General features: G+C 53.0%; 9 protein-coding genes across 9 annotated transcripts; 6 read left to right on the plus strand and 3 right to left on the minus strand.

Annotated features, from left to right (window-relative positions):
* Positions 1–6: 6 nt before the first annotated feature.
* On the plus strand, positions 7–1,823 carry CTRU02_209431 (threonine dehydratase; the record flags this gene model as incomplete). The annotated part of the gene is made up of 2 exons (XM_036726731.1): positions 7–228; positions 297–1,823. The coding sequence occupies 2 exons, from the start codon at positions 7–9 to the stop codon at positions 1,821–1,823; spliced, it is 1,749 nt and encodes a 582-aa protein (XP_036581440.1).
* Positions 1,824–2,567: 744 nt separating this feature from the next.
* On the plus strand, positions 2,568–3,064 carry CTRU02_209432 (mitochondrial 54S ribosomal protein bL36m; the record flags this gene model as incomplete). Its single annotated transcript, XM_036726730.1, has 2 exons — positions 2,568–2,816; positions 2,975–3,064. The coding sequence occupies 2 exons, from the start codon at positions 2,568–2,570 to the stop codon at positions 3,062–3,064; spliced, it is 339 nt and encodes a 112-aa protein (XP_036581439.1).
* A 300-nt stretch (positions 3,065–3,364) lies between these two features.
* Positions 3,365–3,837, minus strand: CTRU02_209433 (uncharacterized protein; the record flags this gene model as incomplete). Its single annotated transcript, XM_036726729.1, has 3 exons — positions 3,365–3,439; positions 3,500–3,631; positions 3,709–3,837. The coding sequence occupies 3 exons, from the start codon at positions 3,835–3,837 to the stop codon at positions 3,365–3,367; spliced, it is 336 nt and encodes a 111-aa protein (XP_036581438.1).
* A 379-nt stretch (positions 3,838–4,216) lies between these two features.
* CTRU02_209434 (N-acetyltransferase) lies at positions 4,217–5,170 on the plus strand (the record flags this gene model as incomplete). Its single annotated transcript, XM_036726728.1, has 3 exons — positions 4,217–4,314; positions 4,396–4,749; positions 4,888–5,170. 3 exons carry the CDS (start codon positions 4,217–4,219, stop codon positions 5,168–5,170), a joined length of 735 nt encoding a protein of 244 aa, XP_036581437.1.
* A 1,552-nt stretch (positions 5,171–6,722) lies between these two features.
* Positions 6,723–7,315, plus strand: CTRU02_209435 (Cell number regulator 11; the record flags this gene model as incomplete). Its single annotated transcript, XM_036726727.1, has 2 exons — positions 6,723–6,912; positions 7,002–7,315. The coding sequence occupies 2 exons, from the start codon at positions 6,723–6,725 to the stop codon at positions 7,313–7,315; spliced, it is 504 nt and encodes a 167-aa protein (XP_036581436.1).
* Positions 7,316–7,721: 406 nt separating this feature from the next.
* On the plus strand, positions 7,722–8,704 carry CTRU02_209436 (uncharacterized protein; the record flags this gene model as incomplete). Its single annotated transcript, XM_036726726.2, has 3 exons — positions 7,722–7,834; positions 7,880–8,044; positions 8,092–8,704. 3 exons carry the CDS (start codon positions 7,722–7,724, stop codon positions 8,702–8,704), a joined length of 891 nt encoding a protein of 296 aa, XP_036581435.2.
* Positions 8,705–9,526: 822 nt separating this feature from the next.
* Positions 9,527–10,157, plus strand: CTRU02_209437 (uncharacterized protein; the record flags this gene model as incomplete). Its single annotated transcript, XM_036726725.2, has 2 exons — positions 9,527–9,972; positions 10,037–10,157. The coding sequence occupies 2 exons, from the start codon at positions 9,527–9,529 to the stop codon at positions 10,155–10,157; spliced, it is 567 nt and encodes a 188-aa protein (XP_036581434.2).
* A 219-nt stretch (positions 10,158–10,376) lies between these two features.
* Positions 10,377–12,916, minus strand: CTRU02_209438 (ferric-chelate reductase; the record flags this gene model as incomplete). The annotated part of the gene is made up of 7 exons (XM_036726724.2): positions 10,377–11,382; positions 11,430–11,551; positions 11,601–11,662; positions 11,713–11,942; positions 11,995–12,300; positions 12,352–12,392; positions 12,449–12,916. The coding sequence occupies 7 exons, from the start codon at positions 12,914–12,916 to the stop codon at positions 10,377–10,379; spliced, it is 2,235 nt and encodes a 744-aa protein (XP_036581433.2).
* Positions 12,917–13,983: 1,067 nt separating this feature from the next.
* On the minus strand, positions 13,984–15,432 carry CTRU02_209439 (uncharacterized protein; the record flags this gene model as incomplete). The annotated part of the gene is made up of 2 exons (XM_070205266.1): positions 13,984–14,612; positions 14,667–15,432. The coding sequence occupies 2 exons, from the start codon at positions 15,430–15,432 to the stop codon at positions 13,984–13,986; spliced, it is 1,395 nt and encodes a 464-aa protein (XP_070060914.1).
* Positions 15,433–17,251: the final 1,819 nt, after the last annotated feature.

Genomic DNA, 17,251 nt, shown 5'->3' on the forward strand with positions numbered 1-17,251 from the left:
TCAAATATGCCAGAGTCAACAGAACCACCAGTCGTCGCCGTCATGACCAACGGAACCCTCAACACCGTCAATGGCGACCATGTGCCGCCGCGGCCTCGCACCCCGCAGCCCAATGGCATGTCGCTGACCGAATACAGCGCCAATCCTTCCACGCCGCCTGAGGAGAGACGCAACCGCATCAAGACCATTGTTCCTGAGGATTACCTTTTGCCTGATGGAAACCCAGACGTGAGAGATCACCGTTTGTCACTCAATGGCTAGAATTGCCAAAGACTAACACTGTTGCCCATGACTAGTACCTCAGACTCATCGCCGCAGCAACTTCCCGCGTCTACGAGGCCTGCAAGGTCACCCCCCTCCAGCCCGCCGTCAACCTTTCCAACCGACTCGAGTGCAATGTCCTCCTCAAGCGCGAGGACCAGCAGCCTGTTTTCAGCTTCAAGCTGCGTGGTGCCTATAACAAGATGGCTCATCTTGACCCGGCCCTCAGCTGGAAGGGCGTTGTCTGCTGCTCTGCTGGTAACCACGCCCAGGGTGTTGCCTACTCTGCCCGCAAGCTGAAGATCCCGGCTACTATTGTTATGCCCGAGGCCACTCCCAGCATCAAGCATCTCAATGTCGCCAGGCTGGGCGGTCATGTCGTTCTGCACGGCGCAGACTTCGACGCTGCCAAGGAGGAATGCGGCCGCCGTGCCACCCAGGATGGGCTCATCAACATCCCTCCCTTTGACGACCCGTATGTCATTGCTGGACAAGGTACCATTGGCATGGAGCTGTTCGGCCAGATCAACATGTCCAAGGTGGACGCCATCTTTTGCTGTGTCGGCGGCGGTGGCCTTATCTCCGGCATCGGCGTGTACGTTAAGCGCATGGCGCCCAATGTCAAGATCATTGGTGTGGAGACATATGATGCCAATGCGCTGGTTCAATCTCTGGCCAAGGGTGAGCGCGTGGTTCTGAAGGACGTTGGTCTCTTCGCGGACGGTGCCGCAGTCAAGACCGTGGGCGAGGAGACTTTCCGCATCTGCAAGGACGTCGTCGACGAGGTTATCCAAGTTACTACCGATGAGGTCTGCGCCGCCATCAAGGACATGTACGACGACACCCGCGCCGGTCTCGAACCCGCCGGTGCGCTCTCCATTGCCGGTCTGAAGAAGTACGTGGCGCAGAACCCCAGCGACCGCAAGAGAAACATGGTGGCCGTTACATCTGGCGCCAACATGAACTTTGACCGCCTGCGTTTCGTCGCCGAGCGCGCGACGCTCGGTGAGGGTAAGGAGGCTTTGCTGGCCGTCAGCATCCCCGAGAGGCCTGGCGCCTTCGCCAACCTCATCAGCACCATCATGCCCCACTCCGTGACCGAGTTCTCCTACCGCTACGCCACGGAGGAGGTCGCCAACGTGCTCATTGGTATTTCATTGACGGCGCCCGCGTCGCAGAGGACTCAGGAGCTGCAGACACTACTGGAACGCCTCCGATCCAGTGACATGTCGGTGACGGATCTCTCCGGCGACGAGCTCGCCAAGAGCCACATCCGGTACCTTGTCGGCGGACGCTCCAATGTGCCCAACGAGCGGCTCTACATGTTCAACTTCCCCGAGCGTCCCGGCGCTCTGGAGAAGTTCCTCAAGACTTTGAGGCCGAAATTCAACATCAGCTTGTTCAACTACAGAAACTACGGCGGCGATGTCGCCAAGATTCTCGCAGGTATCGTGTGCCCCGACGACGAGGTCGACGAGCTCGAGACGTTCCTGACCGAGATTGGATACCCCTGGGAGGACTGCAGCCAGTCGTCTGTCTTCAAGACTTTCCTCCGTAGCTGAGGAAACTCCCCAATTTTAAGTACTACGTAGTATATCTTCCGGAACCAAAAAGGGATTTTTATAGACTTATATCTGGTCGTGTTTCGGTATGGCGTTGGGGGTTTTCAATTTGGGGCTGTGAGCCCAAAAAGTTCATTTAGTTTGACCATTTATGAAGGGACAATCATATAGAGACCAACGGGATGAAACTGATGATCTTTTCCTTTCACTTTATTTTCTTTAGGTGATACTATCTTACTCTAGTTTATGGGGGTGAGAAGTCTATTATATCTTAACTTCATGCACTCATGGGAAGAACCATTCGATTTATGTCTACTGGCAGTTGAGAGAAGAAACATTCCAATTGACTCCTTTGGAATAGAGTTAAAGTTCTACGAATTTTCAAAAGCACCATGTAGTCAGCCCGACCCATGTTCATCTCGAAAACCAACATTTAGTCCGATGTCGCATCACCCGATAAGCATCCCATGAAAGATAAGCGCACGGACGCCGCAGCCACGTGACGCCGCCAAGGCCGCGAAAATGCTCCCACCCCAGTGAAGCCATCCAGGCCCCTTCAACACCTCGTCGTCGCCATCGCGAAGCTCCAGCCTCACGACCCCGAACCAGCCGGAACCCGGACCGCTCTCTCGCCGAACACGATCGGTCGATTTCCTCACACCAGTCGAATCAGACTCACACTCTCCGCGCCACGTCCTCCCGAACGACCGCTGTCTTCGATCGACTAGAAGAAAGAAAAAAAAAATGGCTTCCCTTGCCGCGTCCTTCCGGACGCTGTCCCTCACCACCGCCCGCGCGGCTATCCGCCCCCAATGCTGCTCGCAGAAGATTGCCGTTCGCGCCATGTCGACGGCCATCATGACGAGGCAGCCGATGATCAAGACCGAGGCTCTGTTCGCGCGCAAGAGCGCCGCTGTGGGCAACGCGATTGTGCAGCAGACGAGGGGAATGAAGGTTCACAGCTCCGTCAAGAAGAGGTGCGAGCACTGCAAGGTGAGCTTCGTCAACTCCTTATCTCTTTTTTTGAAGTAATGTTGGAATTGGTGGGGCCGGAAGCTTTGAAGTCGTACGAACGATCACGAGGGGGCAGAGACAACACTTGGGAAGAGAAGCTGTTTGCAAGGGGAATTGAGCTAATGTGGTGCACTCAGATTGTTCGCCGCAAGGCCGGCAAGCGACACAACGGTTACTTGTACGTCATCTGCAAGGCGAACCCCAGGCACAAGCAGCGCCAGTCGTAAACGACGGGTTGCGGTTTGAGGCGAGAGGAAGCTTGGCTCTTTGGGCCTGGTGTCGGGATATGTGTACAATACAGAGCGGATGGACAGCCAGAAACGGTGCGAGGACGTTTGACAACACAATGGGTGGGGAGCGACGACATGTCTGCCCCCGGGGAATCAGTTGCGGAGAGGCAAGTCACATGTCTATAGAGGAAGAATCTCCCCCCCGTCACAGGCATCTTGCAGCAATTAGCAAAGCATCAAGGCAGCAAGGTATTGAGGCCTTTGTATTATACAGATTCATATATACAAAACAATACTCTACATTCCGTCAATGTACCGCTCCATGCCCTGCCACTCCGTCTTTCCCGTTGAAATGAGGTAGCGGATGTGGCCCTAGTACGGTCAGCATTTCTTGTTAATCGTCTTTGAAGGAGGGGGAGGGGAATGGCGTACGATATCCGTCACGTCCCGGTGACGCTCGAATTCGTCGCGGGCATACCGCTGCGACTCGGCGCGGGTATTCGGGTCCGCGATGCGGCGTGTGCCGCGGATGATTTCGCGGTAGAGGGATAAAGCGCGGGACCTCTGGAGGAACTGCAATTGGAACATATATACCCGGTCAATGACTTTCAACTTCTTCTTCTCACTTGATACTCGCACAAGTATATATGAGTGCAAGATATGGATGATTTACGTACATGGTCCAGACTCAGCGTCTTACCAAGGCGCGACTTGGCCGGGCCATTGGAGTAGCTGCGGGCGAGGGACCACAGGGGGGTGAACGGGGGCATGAGGCCGGAGGTTGAAGGGGGGGACGAACTACATCTGAAGCTGGGGAATTCTCAGTGAGAGAGCTTCGGGGCGCTCAAGGTGAGCGGCGACTTTTTCGTGGTGGATGAGGTCAGGAAGGGGAAACTTCGGGTCTGGGATGCGGAACGGTCCCGCTTTTTGGGACCCCGGGGAGGCGGGCGGGAATTGGGAGCTGTGGTTTTTTTAGTGGACGCGTCTGGCGCGTTCAGCGGCCGAGGTACCTATCATTTGTGGATTTCCAGCGTCTCTTTGTTTAACGAGAATTGGAGTTTCCAGTAGACTTTATTTCAAAGCTTTGAATCTTATTTATTTTCGAGATTCATACCTGAGAAGGTTTACATCTCCCGAGCCTGGTTGAATATGCCCCCCGGCAAGCGTCGTAGGGCGCCCACGAACCCCATCGAGGCAGCCAACCGCAAGACGGACGAGGAGTTTATAAGGGACCATTTACAGCAGAGGTCCGTATTCACTCAACCCGTCCCAATGTGCACCACACGTTTAGTTTTGGCTTGGTAACTCACATGGAAGCACACGTGCAGCGAAGACTGGGCATCATGGACGCATCCAAGCACCAGCAAGCAGTACACCCTGTCACTGAAATCCCCGGCCAGGCTCTCCACGGATGAGATGCAGGCGTGCTTCGACCTCATCGAGTACACGAGTGGCGCAGACTACCGCGCCTCTTCGAGCGGGTGGAAGCCGGCGCACAAGATCAAGGAGATGAGGAGCCCGGAACTGCGGTACATTCTCGTCAAAGAGACTCCTGCTCCTGCGCAAGATGACGAGAGCAGCGAGGGAAGGATATGCGGATTCACAAGTCTCATGCCCACATTTGAAGAGGGCGAGCCGGTAGTTTACTGTTATGAGATTCATCTAATGGAGGAGCTGAGAGGGTAAGTGGCACCCATTCTCCATGGCTTCATGGTAGAAAGCTTAGCTACAAGCTGATACAAGCCGCGAGATCTCCTCTACTCTAACCCCCACGCGGTAGAAGAATGAAGAATAGGGGTAGAATGGCTAACGGGTTACAGCACGGGCATGGGGCGCAAATTGATGGACTACCTTGTCACGGTGGCGGAGAGCATCCCCATTATCGAGAAGGTGATGTTGACGTGCTTCGTCGCCAACGCCACGGCCCGGGGGTTCTACGAAAAGCTCGGTTTCGAGAGGGACGCCCTATCGCCCGTCGAGCGGAAGCTGAGGTTCGGCAAGGTGTTTGTGCCGGATTATGTCATCATGAGTCGAAGAATTCGGGATAAGGATGCGGGGGAAGACGAGGCAGACGGCGTGAAGAGAAAAAAGGGTGCTGAATGAGATGAATCATGAGATTATGCAAGTGGTGATACCAAAGATGGCACGATGAATTATACGTAAAGAAAAAGCACACCTCGAATCTTGTATCCTATTTAGGCTGATTTGTGGGGAATGTGGTGTGTGCTGCTGCTACGTGGTACAGAGTATGTGGCCGTACTAAAATGAAATACACAGCTTGGATTTGTTTGTTCTGTGAGGCTGAATTCAAGCAAAAAACAGCCTCCTCGGAATTAAGCTCAACCTGGTCACACCCAATGTTTGCTGCCGGCATCTTGGCGCAAGTGCAGCTGCGGGTAGTCGGAGGACCTAGGACAGGGGGGTGCTGCAGGGAGTAAGGGATGCCTAGAAGGTCCCTGAAATTAGGAGCCGGGCACGTCCCGTTGCTATGGTTAGCATTCTTCGTATCCATCGGCTGCTGGGAATGTCTGAGTGGCAGAAGATCATCTTCTCCTCTCGATGCCTCGCTCTACGATCGTCGAGGAGCCCATCCGTTGGAACCATGGCAAATACAGTAATGAATACCGATGATCTCGATAATCGAAATATTCCTTGAGCCTATCCATTCAGCTGGAGAGCCATCAGCCCCAACCCCAAAGAATGTCTCACGACACCCATCCAACAAAACACATGCCTGGCACGTCAACTTGACCCGCTCGGCGACCATTATGGATAACATGGCTATTACAGACAGCTGTAATGTAACGAAAGCAAATGAGCAAAAAAGGTCCCCCTGCATCATTGTATCGAACACAGCCTTCATCCACCCTCGCTAAGCTCAGCCCTAGGACACTATCCCAGGTTAGCGCTCTGTCCGGTGCATGATCCGGCTGCTGCCTCTTCAAAAACCCTCCCAATCACCGCGTCTGTCGTGTAAGCCACGGGGGGTCACTAGGCAGTCTGGATTCGATGTCGACCGTCTTGTCAACGCCTCGACAAGCTTGCGATCCTGCGTCAAAATGAAGGGTAGTGTACACGGACAGGAGACCTAGGCAGCATCGCATCGATAGATGAAGGGGTGAACATCCACTTGTAAGGCAAAGCCCGATGGTCCCCCCCTGGGCGTTATCTAACGGCCTAGTGCGGCTGAGAGTCAAGGTAACGGGCAAAGTTGATGGATATTTTTTAGTCTCAGCTAAGCGTAGTAGTAGTTGTAGAGAACCCGAGTTAATAGTACCGGTGCTTGTGTGACGGCGTCTCCTGCTTAAACCCCTTCCGGGTACCCTTTTTGTTAGGAAGCCCCTTCCCTTCTTGTCATTACCACCACACCTCTGCATTCGTCTGCTCTCTCCCTAACATAGTAGGAGGCCCCCTGCCTAGCTCTTTCATGGTTTTAACCTGTGGATCGTGCTTTGATTCCTTCCAATCTACTTTCCATATATATCAGAACATCTACTCCCTCTTTAATACCTCTTTAATCCATCTTGTTCGAACCAGCTTCGGCCATTCTTCTTCGTCGTCCACCGATACCATCAATCCTTGAAGTGTCATTGCCGTTCATTCTTGCTTCTTCAGACCGATCTCTAAATTCAATCACCAAACAATACCAATCGCCATGGACCCCCATCAGCAACACCAATACGTTGATCAGCAGCAGCAGAACCAATACGGCGGCCAGCAGCAGCAAGCCATTCAGCCAGACTACGCCCAGGGAGCCAATGTCAACAACCAGGAATGGCAATCCGGTATCTGCAGCTGTGGGCCATGCGAGTCCTGTCTACTTGGCACCTTTCTGCCATGCATGCGTGAGTATCTCCTTTGCTCTTTGGCTGTTCACCTTCGGCATTGCCATGATCTCGCAAGATGCCCAAGACACCTGACTAACACCATACAGTCCTTGGTAGAACCTCGGAGCGCATGCGCGACCCCACCATGCAAACCTACGAGACAGTCAACACCGACTGCTTGCTCATGTGCGGCATCAGCTACTTCACCGGCTGCGGATGGATCTACACCATGATGAAGCGTGGCGAAATCCGCGAGCGCTTCGGCATCAAGGGCTCCGGCTTCTCAGACTGTTGCACCAGTTACTGGTGCGGATGCTGCGCTCTCATCCAGCAGGACAAGGAGGTCCAGGCCCGTTTGTCTACCGGCCCCATCGCTCAGGGGTACCAGCCCGAGAAGGGCATGCAGATGCCGCAGCAGTAGATGCGAGATGGTGTAAAGATTGATAGGCGGTATGAGGGATGCGGCATGGCAAAGATAATGTGCCCTGTGAGGGTCTTTGACTGCGACGTTTGTGCTTTCTTTTGTTTTTGGACATGGATATGGATATGGTATACCCGTGGGTTGTGGCTCGTAAAATGCCCGCTGACCAACGGTGGTCACGAGCTGGTTGAATGGATATTATTCTTACTCTGTATGCTCGACTGAAGAGCCTATTGACTCATTGATTGGTTGTCTAATGTGTGTGAATCACTACTGATGTGACTGTGATACCAGCAGTCATTCACAGCTTAAAGCTTCAATATTTGCCATAAAACGTCCCGCCAAATACCTTTCGGTAAGACCCAACGTTCTGACATGACTAATTGTTTTAAATCTCACCTCAGATATGTCCTTTCCGACCCTTCACGTTAACTTAGAGGATGTCTCGGCCATCGCATCTACCCCAAGCAAAGGGCTAAACACCTGCGGCTTTGCTCAATTCCCAGTCACCACGCTCAGGTATGCCTCTCTGTCCATTTGATGCTCTGATACTGAAGGCGATAGGTTTCCCACAATACCCCGCCCATTGGTATGTCCGAGCCCAGGCACAGAATGCACATCGTCAGGTTCCTACATGGGCTGCAGCTCCCTGATACCTACGAAATGCCGCGGTTCTTCAGTTGAGTCTAAACAAATCGCCCTGGACTGCGCGGCCGGCGAGCTCTGCTGGTGAGTGCCCATGGAACGTCAGAGAATCTAAGCTAACGGCCACAAAGCAGATTTCGACCCAACACAGCGTGTTTCACTTGGCTTACGACGGAGAGTACAGCGACTTACACCCTTTTCGAATGTCGCTCAACAACCGGTGTGGGAACACTTGTAGCTATGCCGACGGGCCTCCCAGTAACTACACCAATATCAGTCTCTACTCTCGGTGAAACTGACAAGATCTCGCCGCCATCCACAGGCGCAACATCTCGGACTGCTGTGTCTCCCTTCCCAACGTCCATCAGCGTCTACCAGAGCGGAGAAGCCCCGCCCGGCGCCGTAGCAGCCAGCATCGCCGGAGCTCTAGCTCTCCTCGGCGTTATCGCGGGAGGAGTAGTGTACTTGTGGTCGCGTGACAAGAAGAAGAGAAAACGCCAAGGAACCGGAGTCCATCGAAGGGGGAGCTTGGCGATATCGGGCCCGTTCTTATTGAGCGGAGCACCCCCGAAGATCCCTCGACCACCTAGGGTCCATGAGATGTCGACGTATGATGCGCAGCAAAAGACGTCGTCGACGTACAGCAGTGACGGCAGAGGATCGGAGGGTACCGCTCAGGTCGAGCACGCAAAGCCGCCTCGACGACCGAGGAGGAGTGGGGATTTTGGCGGTGGCTGGATTTAAGGGAAACTTTCACAGACACAGAACGCACGTGTTGGCGTTCTATTACTTGCCGTATCTGGGAACTTATTAATTACAGGGTTCATCGGACCTTCAGGTCCTTGGTCCGTCTTATTCGTCGGCTGTTGACGGTGTAGTATGGGGTAATCTGGGTCCATGATGCTTGATGACCAGTCCAATAAGTGTTCCCTCCCTCCGCAGACTCACTTGTCTCACACAATCGCCTCCAAAGAAGAGGAGTCTCGTCCGTCGATATCACCTCAACATGATGTCAATTTTCAACCCGTTATGGAACCAAACCACGCGTGGAAAGAGGGGCCTCAAATTGATGGCTGGGACCGCTAGTGGAATCGATCTGGATCTTTTTTGCCATCATTCACAACCCGCGCGAATCGACGCAACATCCCAAATTTTTAAAGAAGCACCCCACGCAAAGCAAGAGATTTACAGCCTTTATTCTTCCAACCCACCCCGCGCACATAATATCGATCGAGAGGATCTACCTTAAATCTCTCTCTGTAACAGTATATTTGCTTTTTTTCGCCTTTGACCGAATACAAAGCATCATAGCCGGTCCCAGCGTACACCAAAGTGATGTCATCATATCCGCGTCATTGTCTACGTCTCGCGCCCTCACTTAGATCTCTAAGAGCTACAAACACAACCCTTCGACCATCTCATCAACAACCTAAGATCCCAATCGCAAGCTTCACGACCGTCCAGATACCAAGAAGACACCAAATCAACATTCATCACCAACACCACCAACAGCACCAACACCATCTCAAGCTTAACCAAAAAAGACCCTTCTCCGCCACAGCCAAAATGTCCGACGGCAGAGACAACAGCAAAAACGAAGACTGGAAGACGCAGGCCCCGTACCTGCCGCCGGACCAGGCCACGCCCGAGGGCGAACCGTTCGAGAAGGTGATGCGGGGGGAGTGCCACTGCGGCCAGGTGTCGTACTGGCTGCGGCGCGACAGGCCCCTCGCGTCCAAGTTCTGCCACTGCCGCGACTGCCAAAAGATGCACGGCGCGCCGTTCCAGTGGGCCGCGATATTCCACAAGGAGGACCTCGCGTTCGAGCGCGGCGTCGACGGCTTGCAGTTTTACAAGTCGAGCGAGCACAAGGCCGAGCACGACTTGCCCTGCAAGGTCAGCTGCGGCAAGTGCGGGAGCAGGATCCTGGACGAGGGGAGGAACATGGTTCTCTTGTTCCCTGGCCTGTTGCACTTTGACGGAAAGGAGAAGAGGGAGAGGTTTGACGTTCAGTGAGTTTTTTCCCCCTTTCCTTTTGACGAGTTTGTGTTCGTGGAAGAGTGCTAACAAAGGTAGGATGCATATTTTCTACGGTCAAAGAGTGGTGGATATGCCTGATGGCAAGCCTAAATGGAGTGGTCTTGATGAGCAAAGTGAGCAGATGGATGAGGATGTCGTCCGGGTTAAGCACGAATAACGAGCGAAGCGAAACGAAGTTGACGAAGCGTTGTTGTAGAATAGTTGTATAAAGCATTGTATGGTGTATGGTGTATCATGTATCCCAACCGCCCAACGCCGTGGTATGCTAAAAAGTAAAAAACGAGTAATAAAAAAGTTGAAAAAATCGCTGTACATCATCCCAAAACAGCAAATATTCTATCAATCATCTCAGCAAATATCGTCAGATAGATCATGTTCACCAATTGAAACTCTCCTGGAAATACTCAATCCTGGAGTATCCCCGGCCCAACATCTCGACTACAGACTTCCTAGCGTCGTCAGCCATGACGTTCGGACCGCACGCCACAACCGCGAGCCGGCTCTTATCCGACCCCGTCGCGGCGTACTCCACCTCCTCGCGCACATCGGGACGCCCGTAAAATAGGCGCACCTGCTCAGGCCAGTCGTCTGGCCTTCCCGCGTTCGTCGCCAGACTCGTCTGCGTGACGTACACATCAACGGACAATTTCCCGCTGTCGAAAGCATCCTCGAAATCCTGCCGTAAAACGTCCACCGCGAAACTTAGCTCGCGGACGGCCCAGACAACCTTGATCGACCGCGCGCGGGAGGACGCTTCTGTGAGCTTGGCTAGGTGAGCAAGGGGAACGACGACGCCGCTGCCGCCGACGACGAAGAGGAGGTCGTCGAACTGGGAAAAGGGCTGGGTGTGGCCGTACGGCCCCTCGACGAAGACGCGGAGGCGCGCGGGACGCGGCCAGTCTGCTGCGGCGGCGTCGCGGAGGCGTGAAGTGAAGCTGTCGTAGGGTCTGATGAGGAAGGTCATGGACGGGGTGCCGTTGCGGGGCTGGAGCTCGATCTCGGACATGGGTTCGCCGCCACCGAGTCCGTCGCGGTCGCCTGCTACTAGCAGTGGCGTCTGCTCGCTCGAGGACTTGCGCGCAAAGTGCTGGTTCGTCGTCGTGCAGGCCATGGTGAACGGATGGCTCTCCCAGAAGCGCTTGTCGCTGAGGACATGAAGGTAATAGTAAGTGCCCGGCTTGGGCTCATAGAGGCTGGTGGAGTAGGGGACGCTGAGGCGGATGATGTTGGAGTTTGCGTCGTAGGTTGCGAGGGCAAAGGTGTTCCAAAATTTGAGGTTGAAGGCCAGAGTGCGGGACATGCGGAGGACGCGGTCGGCAATCCAGATGAAGAAGGGAATCCAGAAGAGCATGTCGAATTGGCCTTTGAAGATGGAGACATGGCTGTGGTTGTTAGTGTGAGCTGGAAGGACGGCGGGGAGAACACGTACCCAAGCATGGTGATGAGGGTGAGGATGGAAAGGAGGATGTGGAGGATGAGGAAGAGTTCGTATTGTTTGCGGCGCATCCAGAAGACGGAGGCGACGAGGAGGAAGACCATGCCAAAGGTTGCCTGTGAGGATCAGCATACACTCTGGGAATGTCCATTGCGAAATACTCACAAACCAGCCGGCCCACCAGAACATTTGCGTCCACCACCACAAGAAATACGTCCAGCCGCCGTCTCGAGGTTAGTTAGAAGGTAGAATTTTCTTGGGGTCCTGCAGCGCTTACCATCCAAGACGAGTACTATGTAGCCGACGGTGTGAATGACGGCCTGGAGTGTCGCGACACGCGCAACCCAGCGGTGGAAGTTGTTGTAGGTGCCAAAGTCCCAGCCCGTCACCCACATCAGGAGGTTGTTCCGCATGCCAAACAGCCAGATGATAGGGAAGTTGGCAAAGGAGATGATGCCGGTGCGGTCCGACACGTAACGCCATGTCTGCTTGTAGATCGCGGGCCAACTACATACAAATCAGCACCTGGGCATAGTCCCAGATTAGTTGTTGGACTTACTACATGTGGCCGGGAAGGATATAGTAGCCATAGACGCAGTACCATGTGTTGACTGCGATAAACGCTAGGATGGTTAGACTCTGGATGCGGGGCGGTATCGTGCACCAGCCCAGGTTCTGCGAGCAGCGATATCCAAACGTCGCGGGAACAGTGATGTATCGCTTGAGCCAGAGTGCTGCCCAGTGAAAGACGTTGGGCCTCTTTTGGGAGTCCCATTCCTGGCGCTGGAGGCTGGCGATGGCTGACAATAGACGGGCAGCCAGTCCAATAGCGCAGACGATGAACCAGAATACAATGACATAGAAGCTGTGCCGAGTCAGTGATAACATCCCACTACGGGATGACTCCGTGGCTTACCCGTAAGCGTAGTGGCGGCTGTAAGTATACTCGACAGAATCCTGCAAAGCCATCAACAAACTGTCGCCGAGGTCTCGGAGTTACAGATGGCAAGTACCAGCGAATCAAACCAAAGCTTCCAAAACTCCTCGGTCGGTAGGACGACCTCATTCAACACAGTGGTGTCGACAGCTTCCTCCTGCGGCAATCTCCTCAGGCCCGCAATGTCCTCTTCCGAGTACCCGGAGATAATCTCAAAAGGCGGCAGCGAAGTGTTCATGAACTTCTGGCACGTCTCGTTCACGGCATGGAAGCCGTCAACCCGTAGAGTCGAGTCGCAGTGGAGGCCGACGCAGAGGTACATGGATTTGATATGCAACATGCTCTGGCACGTAGGAACGAGCTTTGATTTTGCCGGCGCCGTGTCGTTGAAGTGAGGCGCCCGCAAAGCGTTCTGGCAAGCATCAAAGCAGAGACCACCGGCGGTCGGGGCGGCGTGAACGGAGGTGGCCAAGAGGCATGTTGTTGCGGCGGCGGCGATGAGTGCCAGCGCCGGGGACGGCGGTGACGACCATGGGGCGCGCATCACGGTCGGGATATTTGCATTTGAGATATTTGAAACAGAAGCCTCTCTGCAAAACTGGAGACGATTCTCTTTCTTTTTTGGTGATGTTGCAGGGAGAGTGGGAAGAGGGGAAGGAAATTGAAGGTTTTCGGAAGACCGAGGATTGAGGGAAATGTTGCTGCAGATCAGCAGGACGGGCAGCGACAAACCGTAGCCTAAGCTAAAAGTGACTAAACCTTGACTGGTGCTAAGGGCAAAGTAGGTACAGTAGGAGCAGTACGTAGGTAGGTGCGGTTCAGGGTGGGAAGGGAAAAAAAAGGATTGGGGGAGAGCCAAAATTGCAATCTTATCAGATGATCTGATTACGATCCACTGCGCTTAGGTTATCGCGATAATCCACCGGCATCGGCTCAGCTTGTGACCGCCCCGCTATGCCGCCCATATGTGCCTACTACGGCTGTACGGGTACCGTTGTGCAGGGCAGATTAGCCAGCTGTGCGTTGTTAGTGGGCGGGGGTTTTGCCTTAAAGGTGCGTTTTTACCCACCTGATGATGCCCATGCTGCGATATGTCTCACTCATTAAATCCGACTGTCACGCATACGTTGCCCGCATTTGATCTTTTTTTGCTCCCGGGATAATCGACGAATTCCTGAGAGCTGATCAGCATACAAAAAATACACACATTTTTGAATATTGCATTCCGTTTTTGCTTCCTATTTCCAACCACTGTCAACACCGCCCCGCAGTGCATCTTCGCTCCGCCGCGGCCCCGTCTAAAGGAGTTGAACTCCGTCTTTTCAAATCAATGAATCCTTCAAATACGATCAAAATCGAGCCTCTATTGGAAGCCAAGCCCCTCCCACCACATTTCGGGAATAGCAGCCCAGTTAACGGCCCACATGCCGCCACCTCAGAAGACCCCAATACGCTCCAAGGTCCTTCCCTCCGCTCTCACTGACACATCATCGTCCCAGTCATCCGGAACCGCTTCGCTTTCCCGGTTCGTCTCATTCTGCACGTCAAGCACGGAATCGTCTCAGTTTTCATGTCAAATTTCATGTGCGATTTCAACCTCAGTACCGTAACTCACAGCCCAAATGGCCAAGTCTCATCATACTCCAGCGCCGCCGTCGGCTGTATCTTCTCAAAAGCCCTAACCGCCTGTGTCTCGTCAAACCATACGAACCCGTCAAACTGCTTCGGCAACACGGCTGTTGAATAGTGACTTTGACGCTCCGTGTCGGGCCGGTAAATCACCCCTATAAACCTCTCTAACCTCTTCTTCATCAGCTCCTCATACACCTGCGCATCACTCTTACCCTTTCTCAAATCCAAGAGGAACTGCGTCTTCCCAGACTCATGCATGACTTCTTCATAGCTCCCCTTCAATCCTGGCCGGACTTTCTTGATTCTCATGTCCCCATCCCAATAATCTGCCGCTGCGACAGTCCCTGTGTTTGTCCCACAACCGATACTCTGCGCCCGATCGCCAAATGTCTCTTTGCATAGCTGTCCGATGTTTAGCTCCTCATCGGACCATCCCATACTCGTCGCTCTCGCGTCGCCAATGTGACTATTATGAGCCCACACAATCGCTTTCGCCCCGTCACCGCGATGCTTGAGGACGCGAACCAGCGTCTCAAACATGTGCGTATCCCGTAGATTCCACGACTCGTCGCGGGCGTGATACATTGCCTTGTAGTAATTCTCCGCATCTGAACCATCGTCAGTCTCATCTCATAACACAAAATAAGTCAACATAGACATACCCTTGACAAGGCGCGCATTTTGCTCACCGCCGTGAAACTCCTCACCATCAAGCAAATGTTGCGAATACTCCAACCTGCGCTTCAACAAATCCCTCAACATCTCAACCACATCCTTCTCATACCCCCTCAAACTCCCAGACAACGCCTCAAGGCCGTACTCGTGAGGCTGCTCCGCCCACGCCATCAACCTCCCGTACCTCTTCCTCGCCACCTTCGCCATCTTGGAATCGACACGATCGAGATAATCAACAACGGCGTTCATCGACGTCCCAAGCGAATACAAATCCAGCCCGTAAAACCCAACCGCCTCCTTCGGGTTCGTCCCCTTGTTGAAAGCCCTCAGCCACTCCGTGAATTCACGCACCTCCTCGTTCCGCCACATCCAGGTCGGAAACCGAACAAACGCCGGCTCGCGGCCCTCCTTCTCCGCCATGCCCCCCGCTTCAACGCTCGCCGTCGGCCCCGACCCGCCTCGTCTCCGCACGTACCGGTCCACCGCCTCCGCATCCGGCCAGTCCGCTTCGCAGGCCACGATGTTGAAGCCGTGGTGCTCTATCATGTATTTTGTGATTTCTGCGCGGGCGTGGTAGAACTCGGATGTGCCGTGGGAGGCGTCGCCTATGAGTAGGACTTTGCAGTCGGCGAAGTCGGCGAATTTGGAGCCGAAGCTGGGGTCGTCGATGGAGGGGAGGTCGACGGCGTTGACGCGGATGAGTTTCGCTGCCTTTTCGAGGCTGGGGTTGCTGTAATTCTGGGTGAGGTCCATGGTTGCTGTCCCTTTTCCAAGTGATCTTTGAAAAGTACTTGAATATGGACGGTGTTGGTGTATGAGTCGGCAATGCTGAGATAAGTGTGCGAGTCGAGATCTCATTGACATAAGCTTCAAGTTGCTGCAAGGAAAGGAAATAATTTGCTTATCAGAGCAGAAAAATAACCATCGTTTTGATTGAGAACGAAAGATGTAAATGCAGTCGCACCTACTGTTGGGTTTATTGATAATCGCCCCATTGACGTAGACATGATTCACGCCACATCATGAGACCGTCACATGTATCTCTTCGGCGAAATCAAAGTCTAGAATACCTAACAAATTGGCTATTCACAGACAAATATTAAAAATGAACTTATTTGCATCGCTCGGTATCCAAACTATGATGTACCGCGCGATTAGTCATTTAAAGTTTTGCGTCCGGGATTTACCTACCCATGGCTTGGGACGTCACGTACATAAACTATAAATTAACAACCTCTCAAGTTGTAATTGTAATTGAACCATTCATGGAAAATCCAAGGCGCTCAGAAAAGATGGACTGTGAAGATACTGTTATCGTCACAAAAGTCTACCTGTGACCAATGCATCCATGACATTAGTTAATGCAGACATGCTAGAGAGAAATGTCGAAACCAAGTTAGGTAATTTGTAAGTTTTATCGTATTTACGATATCATCCTATAAATCAAACACACTCGTAGACCTAGCCCAAATATTCCAGTTTCCCACAGATAGACATACACAATGTGGTAGATCTTTTTAGCCTTCTAAGTTCTTCCGACAAAGTGAATTTTTGCGAGCAACGCTTCAAGATCCAAAAATCAGTTTGAACCCTTCCCAACCATCCCCTCACCTCCAACATTTTGTTATTTTATTTTTTATTTTTTAGATGCTCCCATCTTTTCCCAGGACTTTTGCCAGTTATCAAGATACTGAGTCGTCTGGTTGGCTCTCTGAAATGGGGATGCGAATTGATTGGTAGCGCCGCGCTGCGTAAGAGTCTCACTCAGAGTTGGGGGACTAGCAAGATAGTCGTTCAGCGTAATTGAAGGTCCGTGGCTCTTAGCCCTGTCTCTGTCGATTAGACAAACCAGCTGCACGATTTTTCAATTCAACTCACTTGCAGCCATTGGTGCCAATTGCAGATGATTGAGATCTCGCTGACATTGTATATGATACTATCCTTAACGGTGCTCGCGTGGGAAAGTTTTGTTCAAATCAAGATATTGCTTCAATTCGAATTGTGATGCTCTCTATTCGCTCCATCCTCCATCGCCCGACTTCCCTCTTTTTAATCTTCTCGCAGCCATATTGTTCAATCTGCCTTGAGCACCATTGCCCGTGTTCTTTGCATGGCACAACCGGTTATACCGCAGCTTCATCAACATCACAGAAAACCTCACAGCACCTCGACCCCTGCAAATAGCAAAGCACGAAAATTCCCAGCACGATAGACAGCACCGATGTGCTTTGTACCGTGATTGGTAGGCCTGCCGATCGCATAGCAGGGGTCGATGTGGGCGAATGGGATGCCAAAGCACCGCGGTGCTCAGCAGCACAGCCTGATTTGGCGTTGGCGTGGGTTGCCTTACCTTCACCCTCATTCTCATCTGCGAAGAGCAGAACCTCTCACCTACACACAACTTTGAAGACATCCGTTACCGACTTCAGTTATCCTTTCAATCATCTTTGGGCTTGTATTTTGTTTCTCGTTGTTTTGCCCAGCGTACTGGCAAACAGGGCTCTTCGCGATGAAGCCTCAACGGCATGGGGAGGCTCTTTCGCGAACAGCAACGTCTTCCGAGCCGGCCATG

Source organism: Colletotrichum truncatum (assembly GCF_014235925.2).
Source record: "Colletotrichum truncatum strain CMES1059 chromosome Unknown Contig_0006, whole genome shotgun sequence".
NCBI classification, from domain to species: Eukaryota; Fungi; Ascomycota; class Sordariomycetes; order Glomerellales; family Glomerellaceae; genus Colletotrichum; species Colletotrichum truncatum.